This window comes from Aphelocoma coerulescens, chromosome 15 (assembly GCF_041296385.1).
Source record: "Aphelocoma coerulescens isolate FSJ_1873_10779 chromosome 15, UR_Acoe_1.0, whole genome shotgun sequence".
NCBI lineage: Eukaryota > Metazoa > Chordata > Aves > Passeriformes > Corvidae > Aphelocoma > Aphelocoma coerulescens.
In genome coordinates, this window is record NC_091029.1 from 15,134,844 (window position 1) to 15,154,235 (window position 19,392).

At 52.6% G+C, this 19,392-nt stretch overlaps 3 protein-coding genes across 11 annotated transcripts in view; 1 reads left to right on the forward strand and 2 right to left on the reverse strand.

Annotated features, from left to right (window-relative positions):
• Positions 1–135: 135 nt before the first annotated feature.
• On the reverse strand, positions 136–6,355 carry VSIG10 (V-set and immunoglobulin domain containing 10). The gene is given in 10 exon segments (XM_069030491.1): positions 136–627; positions 722–882; positions 991–1,003; positions 1,172–1,282; positions 1,404–1,697; positions 2,466–2,747; positions 5,589–5,873; positions 6,086–6,191; positions 6,193–6,304; positions 6,306–6,355. Coding segments are annotated over 10 exon segments (1,473 nt in total). The 3' UTR covers positions 136–568.
• A 550-nt stretch (positions 6,356–6,905) lies between these two features.
• PEBP1 (phosphatidylethanolamine binding protein 1) lies at positions 6,906–9,349 on the forward strand. Its single transcript, XM_069030492.1, has 4 exons — positions 6,906–7,120; positions 7,451–7,560; positions 8,174–8,274; positions 8,542–9,349. Exons 1-4 carry the CDS (start codon positions 6,908–6,910, stop codon positions 8,757–8,759), a joined length of 642 nt encoding a protein of 213 aa, XP_068886593.1. The 5' UTR covers positions 6,906–6,907; the 3' UTR covers positions 8,760–9,349.
• Positions 9,350–10,276: 927 nt separating this feature from the next.
• Positions 10,277–19,392, reverse strand: part of TAOK3 (TAO kinase 3) — a 77,960-nt gene continuing 68,844 nt past the window's right edge. For all 9 annotated transcript variants that reach the window (XM_069030481.1, XM_069030480.1, XM_069030486.1 and 6 more), the window contains 7 exons: positions 17,811–18,047; positions 17,158–17,286; positions 16,263–16,466; positions 13,688–13,927; positions 12,403–12,615; positions 11,862–12,044; positions 10,277–11,762 (listed from right to left, as the gene is read on the reverse strand). In XM_069030481.1, the coding sequence (XP_068886582.1) occupies positions 11,601–11,762; positions 11,862–12,044; positions 12,403–12,615; positions 13,688–13,927; positions 16,263–16,466; positions 17,158–17,286; positions 17,811–18,047 (1,368 nt within the window). In that variant the 3' untranslated portion in view covers positions 10,277–11,600. The remainder of the gene's footprint in view (positions 11,763–11,861; positions 12,045–12,402; positions 12,616–13,687; positions 13,928–16,262; positions 16,467–17,157; positions 17,287–17,810; positions 18,048–19,392) is intronic.

A 19,392-nucleotide genomic window follows, 5' to 3' on the forward strand; every position in this document is an offset into this window, starting at 1 on the left:
CCCGTTACCCTCCACACACACTCCACAAGGAACAGATTAACTCCTGGCTTGGACACAGAGCAACACCACAGAAGGAATAGAGGAAATATTTATAATAAAAACAATTCAGCCTCCCCAGAGTCAGCGTCACCCATGTTCTGCCTGCACACGCCTTGTTTCTTCCCTCACCCCAGGACCACTGCAGCCCCATGGTGACTTTCTCCATCCCAGAGCTGCTCATGGAGACTGAGCCAGAATCCCACATGTGAATTTGAGTCTGTCACAGGCATTGAAGTGAGTGGGTGTTCCCATGCTCTGCCTGCGCTGGGAGTCACCTTGCTTTAAGGACACCCAAAACAAGATGGGAAATGGAAGAGGAGAGAAGGAATGGAGAAACATGGCTGGGGAAGGATGGAGTGAAACTGTGGAAGGGGTAGGTGGAGAGAGAGCTGGGATGGCTCTGCCTGAAGTGTCCTGGCACAGGACACTGACAGCCTGTGTTCAGCCACATACAAGGAGGGCCTGCTTGACGCTGGATTCCAGCAGGAGCTCTGTGTGCTTCCCCAAGGAGGGACAGAAGCTATGAGCCTCACATTTCTTCTCTCCCTTCCTGTGGGGAGAGCCTGCCATGGATCTTGTCATCGTCACCTACACAGGGCACAGAGCAGCAGCATCTCAGCTACACCAGCCATCAGGAATTCCTCTGGGAAGACCCATCAGCAGGGAGCAGTTGGCTCCTCACCTTCCGTGAGGTGGCTCAGGTCAGCAGCCTGGGCCCTGCTCCCACTGACCAGCGCCATGGCCTCGTGCTCAGTGTAGCTGCTCAGGGCCTCCTCGGACCCCTTCCCCTCCTCATCGTCTTCAGAGTCCACCAGCACTAAGACATCCCCTGAGGCTGCATTCCTGGGAACAGCAGAGCAAACTGGATGAAAGGCTGAGGGGTTCTCTGCCCTACAGGAATGCAGAGTAGTGATGCCATGAGGGACTGGGCTGAGGAATGTCAACACTCACCTGAATGCAGCACCTGAATGGGAAAGAAGAGAGAGACAGTGTTAGAAACTGCCCCCCTGGCAGTGCCACTGGACAATCCCTGCCTCCCCCACATGGTCACAGGCAACCCTGACTGACTCCAGCACTGGGAGGGACAAGCAGGTTAGGGATAAACCCCCAGGAAGGAGGAATCAATCCCTACCTCTTAGGCACAGGAGGGGATTGTAGTACAACACAACCCCGGTGACGGTGAGAACAGCCAGGAGGGACAGGACCACCACAGCACCCACAACACCAACGATGTTCACTGGCTCTGCGGAGAGGGGACACAGGAGGAGCTTGTCACCGGGACACAGATGGATGAGGAATTCCCAGTCCAAGCCAAAGAGCGGGTGTGCTGTGCCCCCAAGCCCTCCTGCCACAGCCCCACTTACGCTTCACCGTGAGGCAGATGAAGAGCTCCCTGAGCCCCACGGGGTTCTGGGCCTTGCAGATGTAGCAGCCGCCATCGGTGCCCTGGGAGCAGTTCTGGATGGTGAGCCGGGACACGTTGCCCTCGTGGGCGATGAGGAACCTCCCCCCAGGCTGGATCTCCACCTCGGGTTGGGTGATGTCCCGGAGCCAGCTGAGCCGAGCCGCCGGAGTGCTCTCGGTCACCCGGCATGTCAGCGTCACGTTGTCACCCACAAAGCAGGTCTGGGGGGGCTCAGATTCCAGGGAAGGGAGTTCTGAACAGCCCCAGGCAAAAACAAAAACAGAAGTCAAGGAGGGAATGGAGGCAATTAACATAACGAGCAATCAAGTTTCTGGCTGATTAATAATCATTAACAGAAGGGAGGCAGGCAGGTATCTGTGAGTTGAGCACTGTGGGTTTGGCATTTGGCTCACTCAAGAGCCTCCCAAGGAGTGACCTGAGCAGCTTTCATGGTGCTCAGCCCCTTCTGACACCTGTCTTCATATCCCCAGGGAAAAGTGGTCTGAGGTAGCCAGCAGGTAGATGGCAGACAGGAGAAGAGCAGCCCAGGTATTATTATCCTTGGGGTCAGCAGAGCTCTTGTGAAGAAGCCCTGACAATCCTTGGAGGATAAATACAGCCGAGGTTTTCACAAACCGCTCAGATCCCTGAGATGCCTGAAGGGCACACACAACCCTTACACCCAACACTACCAAACTTCCATCTCAAGCTGCCCATAGTCCCCAAACCACCTCTTGCTTTCATGCAGGTGTGTGGAAGCTTTCCACAGGAGAAAACACTGCTGTGGTGAAAGTTGCCGGCCCCTGAAGATGGGCCCAAAACACAGCTCACCTGCAACCCTGTCGTGATGCATCTCAGCTGCAGGACATCTGTGCCTTGGGCTGCACATGCGCCCTGCCATGCTGCCTCTTGGCTTCCCTGACCACCTCAGTGCTCTGGAGAGCAAGGAATGACTGGGGTACCCACCTGCCCCACTTTCAGCAGCTTCATTAACAGTTAATGAGGCAGCAAATCCACTCACTTATCTCCACAGTGCAGGCAGGCTGCTCCTGCTTCACCACGTGGCTACCCACACACTTGAAGACTTTTCGGTGGGAGAGGTGGGAGCTGTTCAGCATCTCCACGTGGGTGTCCGAGGAGCTGGTGGAGCTGATGACCCAACTGGAGTTCTCCAGATCCTGTCCCTCTTCTCTCCAGTGCAGGGTGGGGTGGGGGTACCCCCCGGGCCAGCTGCAGAACAGCTGCAGCATCAGCCCTGATGAGGAGGTCTCAGCCCAGCACTTCGGGGTTGCCTGTGGTGGATCTAGCAGCAAGGACAGCATGTGGTCAGAAACACTGCCAGGGCTGGAATTCATTTGTCATCATTCCCCTTGAAAAATCTTTCCTGTTTCCCTGCAAGTCTTGCTCCCCGAGCTGCATCCCGCAGCCCCAGGCATGTGCAGCTCTAAGTGACAGCCAGCAGGGACCCTGAGGGGCTGTCACTGCCCCCGCAGCCAAGCCTTGAGGGAGGGAAAAAATTACTGCCACGGCTTTATCCAATGGAAATGAGATAAACACCTAAAAATGCAGCGGGAGAATGAAATCCCACTGCCTTGGTCCTCATGCCACAGGTACCACAGAGGGACACGGAGTCACCACCTGAGAACAAGGCACAGTCCTGCCTCTCTCCCAGCTGCTACTTCCACACACAGATCCACGCATGTGCTGGTTTAACAGCCAGAGGAATTCTGGACTCTGATCCAGAATTAACACACCGTGCCCCTATGTGTGCCTAATCCAGTGCTGAACAAGACCCCACCAAGAGATCAAACCAAAGCAAGCCCCACACCAGAGGAGTCAGAGGGATGTCTGAGGCTTATTTTGGGGAGCATTTATTCAGGGGACTTTGAAATGACTTGAATTAATAAAACAAACATCAAGGCAAACCCTCGTGTGAGCTGCAAGAACGCACCTTCCTGGGGCTTGGCTCTCCAGGAACTGTACACACGCCTCGGGTGATCTTTGAAACCGCCCAGCTCTGGCAAGAAAGTTCCCTGCAACACTCCCTGTGTCCCAGCTCTGGGGAGGATCAAACTGATCCCAAACCCTGGCTGTGGTTAATATGGCACCCTGTCAGCCTGAACCAGCAGAAACTGCCCCACATCAGTGGGGCACAGCCCTTCCAGGACGTCCAGGTGGACACAGCCCTTCCAGGATGTCCAGCCAGAGCTGCACTTTCTGTGCTGACCTCAGGAACAGCCTCCTGAAGCCATCAGCTTTGCACCCTGAACTCCCAGGCTCTCCCAGCACAACTCTGTCTAAACAAGAGATCTGCTCCCACAGTTACCAAACCAAAAGCCTAAAAATCTCCACTCTCCCAAACCTTAAAACCTCACAAAACACCAGCAAAAAGGACCTGTTGTGGTTTGACCCACAGAAGAGCCAACAGTGCTTGTATCAACCCACACACAGATGTGCCATGGAATCCCTGGGAGGTGTGGAACTGCACGTCTCCTTCACAGGTGTTTCCCATCCAAAACAAACACAGAATCACAGCCCAAGAAGGCAGGGCTGCACCTTTGTCCTGTCACTAGAATGTTTACTGTACTGCTTGTGGTGTTTTCAAAGTGCAGTTTTAAACAAAACGAGAACTTTTTGGTACCACCCATGGGACAGGTTGAAGACTGTCAGCTGGTAATTCCCACACAAAGCCTCTACAGATTCTGGGAGGCTCTTTCACAGCAGTGCCAAGTCTGTGTCCAAAATTTGCTCCAGCCCAGGATAAGATGTTCCACCAACATGGATTGTGAAAAAACAGGGCCCTGCTACAGGTTAGAGGTTAAACTTCTAACTTCTGCTGATGCTTCTCCTGCTGACCTAAAGCACCTCCAGAAATCTCTCTTACCTATCAAAGGGCATGCCCACATCACCTTTGCCATATTTGGAAATTAGTTCACACAATTAATTCCAGGCTAATAAATGAAGTTCAGAGTGCAGCACCAACACTTGGCACCCCATAAATATGTTTTTCTCCCGAGTGTTCTGCCCTAGTGCTCCAGATTTGGGGCTCCCCACTCCTAAGCCCAGTGCCTACATATTTATTCCCTGCAGCTGCCTGGGGTTCAATCCTTGCACAGCCCATCTGTGGGCTGTTCCTTGCTGCAGGAAGGGAATTTTTATTCCTGTAAACTTTCAAGAGGTTAATCTGTACAAAACAGGTGCAATGTTTACACACAGGTAAAAGGAAGGAACACCCTGAAGGCAAACAGCTCGCACACATGGGAAGAGCAGCAAAAGAGGAAGGGGCCAAGGGAGTACAGAGGGTCAAAATGGGAAAAGCAGTGGATTTTCCCTCTTCTCAATCCTGAAGGGCCCAAGAGTGGCACCAGGCATAGGACCTGTGCTCCTTGCTAATCTGGAGGGGGCTGTTCCCATGGAATACATGAGGCATCAGGGCAAAATAATGGTGCCCTGGCAGAAGCAGGAGGGAACTAACCAGCTTAAGTGCTTTCCAGCCCGAACTTCCACCTGTGTTCTGAACATTTCTAAGGGAATGAACGAATGAAACAGAGATAGAAAGAGGAGAGGGCACCAGAAGATACAATAGTGCTGGAAGAACTGGCCTGTGCTGATAACAGGCACGCTCTCAGGACACTGCTCCCACATAAACCTGAGGAATTTTGTGCTTCCGTCATTATCAGAAGGCTGCACTGTACGACTCCTCAGCTGGGGACCCCTCTCCGTTCTCCCACTGAAAGGATGGCACCAAGGCATGGCACAGCACATCTATCCCAAACAACGGAAAGCAGACAGTGAGCAGCAGCCCCACCCCAAGGTTTATGAAGGCTCAAGTCAGCCAGATTCTGAGGCAAAGGGGCCCCCTGGAATAGCTACTGGGAATGGAAGATGTGCCCAAAAACTCGTTTATCACCAGCAATGAAGAAGAAACACAGTGAGGACTTAAGAGCTGGCATTTCCCCTGCACATGCCAGATCTGTGACAAGCCATTTGGACACACATTTTGGTGCTTGTGAGCAGATGTGAGAGAGATTCTGCATGATAAAGCCACCTTGCACTTTTTTAATATTATTTTTCCACCAGTGCCAGATGAATTTGGGGATGTGGAAGGCCAAGGGGAGGAAGCTCAGCTGTGGGAATGACTTACTGGCCACCAGGAGCTGCACCCTGTGCTCATGGTCCGTCTTGTTCAGCACTTCCCTGCAGGTATAGTTGCCCTCGTCCTGCACACGCAGCTCGGTGATGCTCAGGGAGCTGTTGTCCACCAGGGAGAAGCGGACGTCCGGGGGGAAGGAGACCCTCGAGGAGAAGAGAGGTGGAAAGGAGTGCGGATCCCCTTGGAACCAGACCACCTCGGTAGCTTCCTTGGACACGTTGCGGCATAAAAGGAGGATGCTTCCTCCCACCTGCCCAAAGACCACTTCATCTGTTCCTGGAAAAGAGAAGGGATGGCGTTAAGGATGTAGGAAATGGGCAAAGCTGCCTTCTGCCAGCAAAGACCTGGATATTTTAGTTGTGTCAAATAAGGGTGCTTGTTAGGGGACTGCTGAGGGACCTCTGGAGGTGACTAAAAACAACCAGCGAAGACCAGGATCAGGAAAAAGGGACACAGCTCCCTACTCCCCTCCCCTCAGCCCGCGCTACCTGCGGCCTCCCGGCGCGGCATCAGCCTCCAGACACAAAGGGCGAGGAAGAACCGGGCCGGCGGCATCCCGCCGGGGAGCTGCATGGCTGCGTACCGCTGCCAGAGCGCCGCGGAGGTGGTACTGCCCGGCCGCCGCCCCGGCGAGAGGCCAGGGAAGGGCGGGCGTGCCCGGCTGGGGGGACCCGCCCGCTGGAGCCCGTGAGGGGCCCGTGATGGGGTCGCCGAGCGGGCCCCGCCGCCTCAGGGCCGCCATTTTGGGCAGTGGCCATCTTGAGACCCCCCCCCCCCCCAGCCCCGCCCGCCATCTTGGGGTCACCTCACTCCCCCCCGCCACGCGGGGCGGCCCCAGCGGGGCCCGGTACCGCCCATGGACGGGCCGCGTGTAAACCAGAGAGAGCGGTGTTCCTTGAGCGGTCTGCGACCTCCACGTCCAGAGAGCTACTGCAATCCACCTACTTGGAGACACCCCACAAGCAGCGGAGCGCGGAGAGCAGAGATAAAAGGTTATTCCTCTGTGTAACCCCACAGCATGGGCCGTGGGTTTCTCCAGGGGTTTCTCCAGGATACCTTACAGATGGCAGCTTGGAAGCATCAAGGCATGCGTGAAGCAGAGCGCTGAGACACACAGGGCTTCCCAACTGGGCCCTGGAACATTAATTATTAATTAACCTAATTAGCGGCAGAGGCGACAGTATTGCCCCAGGTAACCGCAGCTCGGCCGGCCCCCCTCGGCCCCGCCTGGGGGCGCCCTAAAGCTGGCTCAGGGGCGGCCAGCGGTGCGTCTCCACCAATGGGAGAGGAGCGAGGCGGCGCCTCCGCCAATGGGCGCGGGGGGCGGGCAGCGCGGAGCCGCCGCCGCCGTAGCTGTCGTAGCTGCCGCAGCTGCCGCAAACGTCGCTATGCCCGTGGACCTGGCGCAGTGGGACGGGCCGCTGAGCCTCGCCGAGGTGGAGCAGAAGCCGGCGCACCCACTGCGGGTCAAGTATGGCTCCGTGGAGATCGACGAGCTGGGCAAGGTGCTCACGCCCACTCAGGTGAGCAGCGCCCGGCCCCGCGCGCGGGGGTTGGCGCGGCAAAATGGCGGGGTGCGGTCGGGCCCCTTGTGCGGTCGCTCCGGCAGCCGCCGCCGGAGCTTCGCCGGCTGCGGGGGGAGAGAGAGGGGCTGAGCTTTGGGGCCGGCCTTGGTACGGGGGCGGCCGTGCCGCGGGAGAGAAGGCCCGTGGCTCTCACAGGCAGGGGGAGCTGGCACGAATGGTCTGGAGCCCCTCGGGTGTCGCTGCCAGCGCAGGTCATGCTGGCCCTGTGTGCAGGGCAGGTGGCTGGCGCTGGCAGCGGGGCCGGTGCTAACGTGGTCATCCCTGCAGGTCCAGCATCGCCCCACCAGCATCGAATGGGACGGCTGCGATCCCCAGAAGCTTTACACCCTGGTTCTCACAGACCCTGATGCGCCCAGTCGGAAGGACCCAAAGTTCAGGTAATGGGGCTGGGCAGCTCCGTGTCTTGCCTGGGGAAAACGGAGCATCCCTCTTGGGCTGAGCAGAGGCTTAGGAGGAGGTGGGACTGTGCTCTGCCTGAGGTGCAGCTGTGGGGCTGTGGCTTGGCATAGAAACTGTGTCCTTGCATCACTCCTTGAGCCAGGGACAGCTTGAAGAGGAGCAGCTGCCTTTCCCAGGGGTGTTCAAAGGTCTGTTGTAGTTGGAGCAGCACAGCATTTATTACTTGCTCTAATTTATCACATGGATGTTGGAATCACGTGAATTGGAATTAGGTCTTTGCTGGTGGCAGAATCATAAATCTGGGACCAGCTCACCTTCCCCAAGTCAGCCTCAGCAGTGTGTGGAATACCCATTCTCAGAGGTGAGGCTGTGGGTTTTCTGCAGCCACATGGAGCTGGTTTTGGCAGGCTGTGCATCCCAGCGAAGCAGTACCTGCTCTGGGACTGATGTTTTTTGGGTTTGGCAAACCAGGAGTGGCAGCTGTTTGTTTACCCTATGCAGACAGCCTCATGGAAAAGCAGCAGCTTGGAGTGACAAAGGATTTTGTCTGGGGTTCTGCCAGTCTGATTGTTCTTTGCCCTCTCCTTTCAGGGAGTGGCATCACTTCCTGGTGACCAACATGAAAGGCAACAATGTGGGCAGTGGGACCGTGATGTCGGATTATGTTGGCTCCGGGCCTCCCAAGGGAACAGGTTGGTGCCTGCAGCAGTTCCCCCCTGGTGCTACATGGATCACCACCCAGTGCAGAAGGGTGTGTGGGGGGAAAACCTGCAGGAAACCTGCAGGAAACTGCCTGTGGAAATGATCTGTGCAGGATTGCTGGGGGCTGCATGTAGCCACAGCCAGCACGAGCAAGGATCAAGCCTATCTAGTGCATCTTTGCTAAGCTGCCTTAATCTCCATCATCCTTAGCCACCTCCAGGGATCACCTCAGCACCTGACTCTGTCCCTCTGTGCAGGTCTGCACCGCTACGTGTGGCTGGTGTACGAGCAGCCCCAGCAGCTGTCCTGCAACGAGCCCGTCCTGTCCAACCGCTCTGGGGACAAGCGTGGCAAGTTCAAGGTGGCCGCCTTCCGCAGCAAGTACGGGCTGGGGGCGCCCGTGGCGGGCACCTGCTACCAGGCCGAGTGGGATGACTACGTGCCCAAGCTCTACGAGCAGCTCTCGGGGAAATAGGGCCGGGGCCTGTGGGGCACTGCAGCACCCACGGGTGGGGCACAGCACTGTAGTTCCATTTCGTTAATGAGTTGAACCCAACTGTCCCACTCTGGCCGCTGGCAATGTCACCCCGTCGCTGTCCCTGCTCTGTGTCCCTGTGTCCAGGCCTGTGCTCATGCCTGTGGTATCCTAGCTAGAGAGCTGCTGATGGGTGGCCCTAGAAAACTGACCTGCTTAAGGGAAGCAAAAGCCTTTGTGAATTAGTGTCAATTCAGGGAGTCTCTGCTGTCTTGGGGTGGCTTGAGGTGGCAGGGCTGTGGGTACAGAACCACTTTGGGGTGGATGCTGGCTGTGGAGACTCCCTTTTCCAGGAGAGGAGAGTGCAGTCTAAGGGAAACTTCCTCCCCTTTTTTTTTTAATTTTCACTGTACTACATTTGACCAGTGCCTCACTACAGTAGTGCAGGTGCAGCTCGAGGGGGAGGCAGGGGCTGGCCTGGAGAACTTCCTTCTGTTCTCTGCTGCCACTCAAAGCTGAGACTACTTTTTTGTTCAGTCCTGTGGTGACCTGCTGTTTGCTCACAGTGCAATTAAAAGCTTCCCAAGGAACTTGGTGTGCTTGGTTGTCTTCTTGGGGGATGAGGGCAATGCTCAGGGAGCAGTGTGGTGCTGTAGGGTTCCTGTCCTCTGGGGACAAGGCTGGACCCTGTGCCCGGGGCTCCCCATTCATGGGACACACTGAGGCTGGAGGGACACAGCTCAAAACTGTCATGTCTTTCTATCTTAAAAACATTACCAGCCTTTAGTTCCTTTCCAAAAGATCTCCCCACACTGCCAGACCTGTGGAGGCTCCTTCCTTCCACAGGAGCCCCCACATTGCCACAGCAGATCTGACACCCCAGCAGTACTGACCTGAAGCCACTTCCCAGCCTCGCTGCAGGTCCCAGGTGCTTCCTGCTCCTGCAGCAGCTTTGCAGTCAGGCCTGGAGGTGTCTCCTATGTGCTTAGAGCAGAAATGAGCCTTTGATCGAGCCTGATGGCTATAAAAATGTAAAAAAGGTGAAGCCAATGCAATTCAACTTCATGGAATCAAGAGCCTTCCCCCTTTTTTTCAAGCTACTGTATCAGAGCTCTGCCATGACAATGGTAAGCTCTGCCATGACAATGGTCTGACAAACAGGAATCAGCAGCAGCCCTGTAAAAACTGGGGATTCTATAACTCAGAAAGGTGGATCATGCTGCCCTGGGGCAGTTCTTCAGCCCAGCCATTAAAACATTTCAACAGGATCGATGGTTTTCCAGGAAAACATCCCCAGCTACTCCAGACCAAGGCCCACCAGAGTTAAGGCTGGAGCAGTGCTCACGAGGCTGACATGAACAAAATAAAAAATTCATTACCCTAAAAACCTCCACTGTCAGGAAACCAGCTCTGGAACCAGGCCCTGAGGCTGAGGGACACTTGGGAATGTGTCCCGTCCCCACCTTGCACCTGGTGCTGGGCCACAGCCACCCCTCCCACAATGACACAGCCAGGCATTGTGATGAACACTTTTATTTACAAATATAATTAAAAGCTCTGACAGTTATTCATGCTCTTCCCTGGAACCTGAAAAATGTTTTTGTTGTTTTGTTGGTTTTTTTGTCCTTTTTTTTTGTTGTTTTTTTTTTTAAAGTGCATGCAAAAGAAGTAAAGCCTTTTTTTTTCCTCTTTTTATTGTAAGAAAATACACAGTTTGAAAGTGTGAATAATGCAATATTTATGACCAAGATCATGGGGTTGGGGGTGGACTTGGGGGAGGAACAAAAAAAAACCCCCAAAAAACAAATAAAAGAAAAACTGAAAAGGGCTGGGATGATCTAACAGACAGTGTTGAGCTCCGGAACGGAACTGGAGAGTGGGGGGTGGCTGGAGCGGGACAGGAGCGGGGGAAAGAAGTAAAAAAATTTTTGATCAGAGAAACAGTTAAAATACAATATGAAAATAAGTAAAAGCTCTCCTTAAATTCCTTCTATACACAAAATACACGATTTGACAAAGCCCAATTTGTGCTACTGGGATCCTGTGGGCTCATTTAAGTGTATTCACATTCTCTGCGACAGCAGAAAATGATTTATGATACAATCAAGAATATGCCTAGAGGCCAGGGCTTGTCCCTGCTGCCCCTGGCATGGTTCTCCTAAAAATCACCACGTCATTGCCCCGCCCCTCCCCACCCCCAAAAAAGTAATAATATGTCACCACTGATATGTACAGCACGATTAAGTTTTTTTTTCTGTAAAATGTATCAAATTTTTTTTCAATCTTTAATAAAATTTTTTTTATTATTTAATTATTCCTGATGAATAAATACCAAAAAAATAAAAATAAAATAAAATTATGCAGCAGCTAGTTAAGGTAAGGCTGCGGATTCAGTCTCTCTCCCCCTGGGATCGTAGATATCTTTTAATTATTAATATTTTTTTGCTTGTACTTTCATTGATTGGTGGTAAAATGAGTGATTGCTCAAAAGCAACATACATCCACTTGGGTTTTTTTTTTATGTTTTTTTTTTTTTTTCTCCATTAAAATTGTCTCCAAAGTTTTCACTGAAACATTTTTAATCATTGCACAGAGACATCAATACTGTGACATACTATGGAAAAGACTGCCAGGAGCTGTCCTGCACCGGGACGTGACGGGGGAAAGGGGCCCCTGATGGAGTAAGAATATACAGGCACTGGTCCGACACGATGTCAGTAAGAGAGACAGAAAGAGAGAGAGCACGCCCGTCAACATGGGGAATGTTGGGTTTGCAAGTTTTATCCTTACTTTGTTTGCTTTTTGTGTTGGTTTTTTTTTAAATGGCAAAGAAATTTAACCTCATCTATAGTCCTCCTTGGGATATTCTAATGTGACCAAATTCCCAAAGCCCATCCGCAAGCTCTCCATGTCAAACGTCTCAATCTCTCGCTCCTGTCTTTCCAACAGAAACTTGATCCTCTCGCTGCGTTCCTTCTGGAGAGCGGCGAGCTCCTCTTCGATCTGAAACGAGCACAGTCAGCAGCCTCCCAGCAAAGCTCCACCCCTGCTCCGTGTCCCAGCCCAGCTCTAGGTATCCCCAAAATCCCCCCTGGAACGTACCTTCTGTTCCAGGTGTGCCCTGCGCAGCGACACCCGTTGTTCCAGCTTTTGGAGTTCCCTTTCATGCTGTGCTTCTGTCTGCATCTTAATTTTGCTCTGGTACGCATTGAGCAGCTCCATCTCCTGCTGGAGTTGCAGTCTCAGGGCTTGGCATTCTGCTTCCTGGGCCTCATCCAGCCGGAGCTGTGAGAGCATCGGGAAAACAACACTCAAACCCCCGCTGGCAATTCCTCTGCTCTGACACAAGTGACACACCACTCTTTCTTCCCAAAGCCGCTGGTGTTGGTGGCAGAGGGAGAAGGCAGGAAGGGCTTCATGAACAGCAGCTTCTCTGTTCACACTGAGGCAGAGCCTCAGAAGATCCAATTCTAAACCCCAGCACGTGAGGGGAGCAGGGGAAGGATGCATGTTCCACAGGACACTTACTACAAGAGGCAAAGTGCCACCTGATGTGTTATTTGAACAGTTTTTATAATTCAATGGCTGGAGAAGCACCAGAACTCTGCCAGGCCCCAGAGCCCCCTGAACCCCCTGCACATACCGCCTGCGAGGCCATCATCTCATTGATGCTCTGCTCGTACTGCTCGGCCAGGATGGCGAGCTTCCGCGTCTGCTCGTCCTTCAGGCTCTTCAGAATTGTCTTGTGCTCACTCTTTGGAGTTACTTCCAGCTGGTGATTCTTCAGTGCTTTGTACTGCTTAGTTTGCACTTTGCATGTGTCCTGGAACTGCTTTTTGATCTGCATTTCCATAGCCTGCCAAGGAAGGAACGACGTGAAGAGCGCGAAGGGCTTTGGGAATGGAGAGGCTGTGGTATGTCCACATGGGTGGGGTGCTGGGAACCACAGCTCCCCTGTGCTCCCCTGCATGTGCTTCCCACAGGGATGAACCAGCAGCATCAGCTCAGGCCCTGCTGCAGCCTGGCCAGGAACAGGACCCACCCTCTGCCCCTGCTTCCTGCAGATCACCCAGCCCATCGCCTGCCTCCCAAAACGTACTTGCTTTTTCACAGCATCATTCCCCTTCCATTTCCTTCCCACCTCAGCATTGCACTATGTGGAGGCTATAGATCTGAGAACTAGTGACAGTGTGACAGAGTGACAGCAATGTGCCTTCTCTCTGATGACCAGGGACAGAACCCCAGAGAATGGCTGGAGCTGTGTCAGGGAGGTTGAGGCAGGAGATCAGGGAAAGGTTCTTCCCCCAGAGGGGGAAGAATGGGCACGGCCCGAGGCTGCCAGAGCTCCAGGAGCATTTGAACAATGCTCTCAGGCACAGGGTGGGATTGCTGGGGTGTCTGTGCAGGGCCAGGATTCAGACTCGATGATCCTTGTGGGGCCCTTCCCACTCAGGATATTCCGTGATTCGCTGACACTGGGAGGAGGAACAGGCTTCTCCTGCAGAGAGCAGCTCAGGGGTCTGTAACAACACTGGGGCAGTGCACAGAGCTCAGCACACCCCTGTGCTCTGTCTTCTCTCTGGTGCTGAAAGCAGCACCCAACTCCTCTCTTCATCATTCCAAGCTGACACCAGCAAGGGCCTGAACAACACACGGCTCGTCAGAAACACGTTCTGTACCACTTTGCTTAGGACTGGACTATTTTACCCAACAACCTCAATTAGCACAGCACTTTAAAAACTCTCTGTGAGCTCTGGGCTACCCCAGCCCACAACTTCCCTTATCCAGAGCTGCTCTGTGCAAAGGGAGGGGATTCAAGGGAGAGCATAGGGTGGGGAGAGCAGTGGTCCCACAGCACGGGTGCTGCATGGAAGAGACATGGACAGGAGGACGCAGGCTAGAGGAGGAGGAAGGAAAGCTTGCAGCACCTTCAGGTTCTTTGGTTGCTGCCGGAGCTCCATGAAATGCTTCCTGTGCAGCTCCCGCTCCCGCCGCTTGTTGTATTCCAGCTGGTTCTCGAGCTCAGTCTGGTGCTGCAGCCGGATGAGGTCCATGCGCAGCTTCTGCAGCGTGTGCAGCTGCCGGTACTCCAGCTCCCGTGTGGACTCGTCGTGCCGGATCAGCATTGCGTGCTCCATCTCCTTCTGCGTCCGCTTCTTGTTCAGCTCCTGCGCCAGACACACACGGCTGAGGAGGGGGAATCCCTGCCTGGAGGAGTCGAGCTCAGGCTGAGGGTCCTGCTCATTCCTCTACACAACACCAGGGACTTCACCAGTCACAGGAAAACATGAACCCAGCAGCACCATGGGGATGCTAAGAGTGACCACCCTAGTGACCGACCGACCATCCATCTATCCATGTCTCCACCCATCCCTCCAATCCATCCATCTATCCATCCCCTGCTCCTCTGGCAGCTCTGGGATGGCCTCAGGAGTCCCCAGCAGGTGGCACCAGGACCCCACACAAGCCCTCTGTGGCCGCTGAAACTCGCAGCGGCTTTCAGTGAATACATCCCAGGGTGCTCAGGGCTGGAGTGACCGACAGAATCGGGGGCTCCTGTCTGGTTTAAATTCCCCTGTGCCCCTGATAGGCACTGGGAATGAGCTCCTCCCCAGTCACCCGCACTAGAGTGGCCATAGCAGAGGTCAATGGCTCTAACACCACCTCAGGTGAGAAAATGAATTGTCCAGGTGGGATCTGGCCCAAGGTGCAGCACGTTTTTAAAATGAGGCTGGAGCCCGAGGCTCACAGAGTTTTTCAGCGTTCACCAAGAGGTGCTGCACAGTCCGGGATAACCTCTAAGCTACAAGCCCAGGAAGGGGAAGACACCAGTTCTCTCCCTAATTATTGCAAATATTAGTGTCTCCAGGTGTCAGCCACACCCTGTCGAGCACAGAGCTGACTCCAGCTGTACCCCGGCACAGATGGTGCTGGTGCATCCCAGATGCAGGCTCAGGTTACAGCCTCGCCGCTGTGCTCTGTGCTGGATCGGCCAGGCACAGCAGGGCTGCCCCACCCCATGCTGCCCTCAGCACAGGGAGAGCCCAGTGCTGCCTCAGCCTAACGAGTTTCTGCAGGAGAAGCAAAAAAATGTTAATTATTCTGAGCTGCTGCTCACACGTGGTAATGCTGTTGTAACTCTCAACAGGAGCACCTGCAAACTTCAGCCCTTGTGGCTGCTACACTTGGGTCAGGTTTGAGCTGAGAGGATGGGGAAGGAAACGGGGCCAGAGTTTCTCTCTGCCCTCTTGGCCATAGGGGTGTAGCATGTGTTTAGATTTAAGCAAGACTTGACCCCTGACAGCCAAGATTAAAAATTAGATGTACTGGTGTGCCAAAATCACTTCCCACTGGCACAAAGGCAGGTGGGACACTGACCCGGCAGGAGTTGTGGCCCATGTGCTTTCATCCAGGATAGCTCAGCCAGCTTCTCCTAAGCCCATTCCACACCTGATTTCAGTTCACACACAGCATGAACACAAAGTCACTGCACTTCCCTCAAAGACTTTCCGCTTGCACAAAAACAACCTCTGTGGTTAGTTAAAATATCATGGAAAACACATTTTGAAAGTGTTATTTACTTCAGTGATCCAAGTAGTTAGTACTGGAACATTTGAGTTAGTAGGGATGTAATTTTCAGGAAATAAAAACTCAGATCATTCTGAAAATTAGGTCCCTCGTAAGAGCTTAAATGCAGGAGGTCAGGTGTGTTCCTGTTACATGCCATGCTAGGTAACCGAACTCTGCCACAGAGCTGACATGCTGTGATAAGGGTGCTCAAATCTGATTTTTTGGAGTCAATCGTTTTCAGGGTGCCTAGGTTGAGATATCTGGATCTCAGCAAAGCAGCTGAGCAGCCTCAGCCACATCTGGACTCAAGGGCAGCAAAGCTCTGAACAAGTACAAAATATGCTGGAAAACCTGAGGGTAGCAGGCCAAGTACAATTGGAAATTTTTGACCACTCCTCATTCAGCTTTCCCTAAAACACCTTCTCATCTGCCAATCTTTATCCAAAAATAACATCAAGCAAGAATTCAGATACTACAGTGATGGCCACAGAAACATCTCCAAATGGAAACTCTTTCTCCAAAGTGGTGTTTGACCACAGGCAGCCCTGAGGCAAGGGGCAAAAACCAATGAGGGGAAGCAGGATGTGAAAAGCTGCTCCTTGACAACCCACATCCACATCCCACAGCTCTTCCTGGCCCCTCACCACAGCCCAAACCGGGGCAGGATCCCCCAAACCCAACACTCAGAAGCTGGGATGAAGCATCAAGCCCAGAGGGGGTGGTCCACGGGGTGTTTGTGTCTGCAGTCAACAATGCCATCCCCCAATTGATCAAAGCAGCCACAGCTGCATGGAAGACCACTTCCCAAAACTCTTTTGTTACGTTTTTCTCAGTTCTATTTAGCAACTAGAAACACGAAGACCTAACTTCAGCCAAGACACAAAGCTAAAGCAGCTAAAGAACCACTGGGAGAGGAAGTGAGGAGTGCCATACTTCCCGAATGTTCTGTTGCTCCATCTCGTGCCTCTTGATCATCGTTTTTCTCTTGAAGAAACGGCAGTTTTTGTCGTAGTAGAGTCTCTGCTGGGTGAGAAGTTGGGCCTCCTCTTCAGCCTGTGTGTGCTGCAGGTTCTCTTTGTGTTTGGATATCCTTTCTTGCTTCTCTTTCTTGGGCGTGCTGTGGTCCTCATTCATTTCCTGCAGGGTCAGAACAAGGCTTCCCTTAGCACCACAGTGACACAGGACTTGGGGACCTTCCTGGCTCCTCCTCTACCATTCAGTTCATGAAAGGACACCAAAACCCTACTACAAAACCAACAGAACCAGACCTATCACCTGGCCATGCCCAGCCCTGCTGCCCCTACAGCTGTACCAGGACCCACACCAAGAGTAGGAGGAAAAGTGGCCACTGAGTTCCTTGATAATCATTTTCTCACCTTTACCTTCTTAACAGCCAATTATTTTTGCAATGTCGTGGAGACACTACTGAAGTAATGCATTTTGGCACAGATAAGCTACATATGAAGTTACTTCTCTTCCTAATTTATGTAAGTGATCACAGGGCTTTTAGTCAAGGGACATTGAATGGCTGCTCTGATTACTTAGAAAAAGAAAACAGATGAGGAGAAAGGGGAAGAAGAACTCTCTGTGAAGTCCCATTTTCCCTCATCACCCTTGGTTTCAAAGATTCTGCTCTACAGCAAATTGTGAAAGCACCTGTAGCCACCCTCACAAATTGTTCTGGAAATTTACTTGCTGAGAATCCAAATTTGCTTTCAAGACTGACAGGGATCCCTTAAACCCCTGGGCTGGTCCAAGTTTATCAAAACAAAAGACTGGTTCACGTTCATTCCACATCCCTTCAGCCCCGAAAATGAGGATTTCTTGCCTCTTTAATCTTTTCCTTGCAAAGCTTGTATTGTTTCTTCTGACTTTCTAAAAAGGTCGCCAGGTCTTTCTTTTGCTGAGCCAAAATCTGTTGCTGGAATTTCTTTTCATCTGCTGCAGCTGCCTTTGCCTGCAATGTAGAGAGAGGAAAAAAAAACAAACCAATAAACCAAAAAAAGGGTGAGTGAGCAGGTGCAAAATCCCGCACAAATCAGTGTTGTGATTTTTGGTTGGTCATTTTGGTGACTGTGCTAGACAAGGCCATGAGCACTCAGCCACAGGAAAGCTACTTGCACAGAAAATGCTCACATAAACCTGAGGGCTTCCTTGTGCTTATTTCCCCACCAAAACCACCCCAGAGGGCACAATCCCACTAGTTCACTATAGGGATCAATGTGCTGATTTTTAGACTGATGGCTTTGTCACCTCCTTAGCTGTGAGGTAAAGCTCCCACGGCCTCTTTTACCCAGCTGTGCACTGGTGGATGCCAATGGATTGCCCACATCCAGAAGGGTGACTTGAGGCAGCTCTGGCCAAGGACAGGGAGCACAAGGTGCACCTCAGACTGGGTTTGAGCAGCAGCTCCCACAGCCCCCCTTGGAGACCTGGACTGTCTTGTCCCTTGGATCCTCAGGGACAGCTCCCTGCACTCACCTCCTTCTCCATCACAGCCACTTGCTTCTTGGCCAGCTTCTCCAGCTCAATGGACGAGTTGTTGGCATGTGTCTCCACCTCCTTCTGCAGCTTGAGGCGGTGCTCGTCCATCTCGGCCTTCAACTTGTTCTCCAGGGCGATCAGCTGCTTCTGGTGCTGGCGCCGCATCCGCTTATATCCTGACATCTGTTCCCGCAGCTCGTTCTCCTGCTCATGCTCATGGATCTGTCTTGTAACCTGCGGTCAGGAACAGGGCAACAAGTGCTCCATGGCCTTCCTTCCCACACAAGCTGTCTCCGTGCTGGCTACTCACCCATACCCAGGCCCTGCTCTGCTCTCAGGAATCAGCTGCAGCAGGTTTTGGAGGTGCTGCTGTTTCAGTTCACAAAGGCACAAGGTTTCTCTCTCTCCTAACTTTTAGCCCCCACCTCTTCCTGAGACTTTTATGTGTTTTCAGTAACAGAGCAGAAAATGTGTTACAAATAAAGGAAGCGACTGGGTACCTATCACTCCAGGACACACTGGAGGAGATCTGGAAACAAAGGTGGCTGATGGACACCCTTCTTCAGCACAGGACTCAGATCCCGAAGGTGACATGGACTCCCAAGATGCATCTAGAACGCCCCCAACCCACCCGTTCTTTCCTTCCTCCTCAAGTCATCCCCATGCCAATTCAATCCCTCAACATATTTCTGCTACGAGGACCCTCCTTCAAAATTCCCCCTTAAAATTCAAGATGATGGCAGACTGAGCTCATTCCCTCTCAGAATTGAAAGTTTTCTAACAAGTGAATGCTGTTCTGGAACTGTGTGCTCTTAACAAGAGTGATCAGATGGTCTAAGCAGATTTTAAAACCTGCTCAACTGAAACAAACTCACAAGTTCTACATTCATTGCCATGCCCAAGTGTATCCATGTGAAAGGAAGGAAAAAAAAAAACCAACAAGCTGTGCCAAAAATGTTCAGAAGAAAATGCAAATGGTGATGCTTCCATTTCAAAAGAAGAAAAGTGCCCAAGACTGATTTCAATTTTTTTAAAGACAGTCTTAGGAACTTCACTTATGATGATCTGCTGATCATTTATATGACCTGAGAACCAAAAACTTGGTACATGTGTGGAACAGCAGCCCCTGATTCTGGGCAAGGGGACCTTTGCTTTCACACTCAAGTCCTCTGAAGGTGATCACTGAAGCTTTATGAACCCTTTTATGAGTCCCTCCTGCAGCCTGAAAGAGCCTTCCTGATGGATTCCTCCACAGTAGCCCAAAAATCTGACCCCTACTACAGAGCTGCTGTCATTTGAAGGCAGTTTTGTGGAGATGTTCAAAGTTCAGATGTAGGATGGGATGCACCTTCAGAGCTGGAAAGGTTCAGGTTCAACAGAAGAGCAGCTGCTTTAGGGAGCAGCCATCCCAGTGCATTTGCTGGTTCCAGGGCTGGGAGGTGACAGGAAGCCACGACCAAGTCAGAGCTCCAAAATCAACAGATTAACACCCTGACTGAGGTCACCCAAGGCAGGCAGCAGGTGCCACCTGTCTTGGCTCAAATAACTCCCAACACTTGGGAGGAGTGTGGAGAGGAAC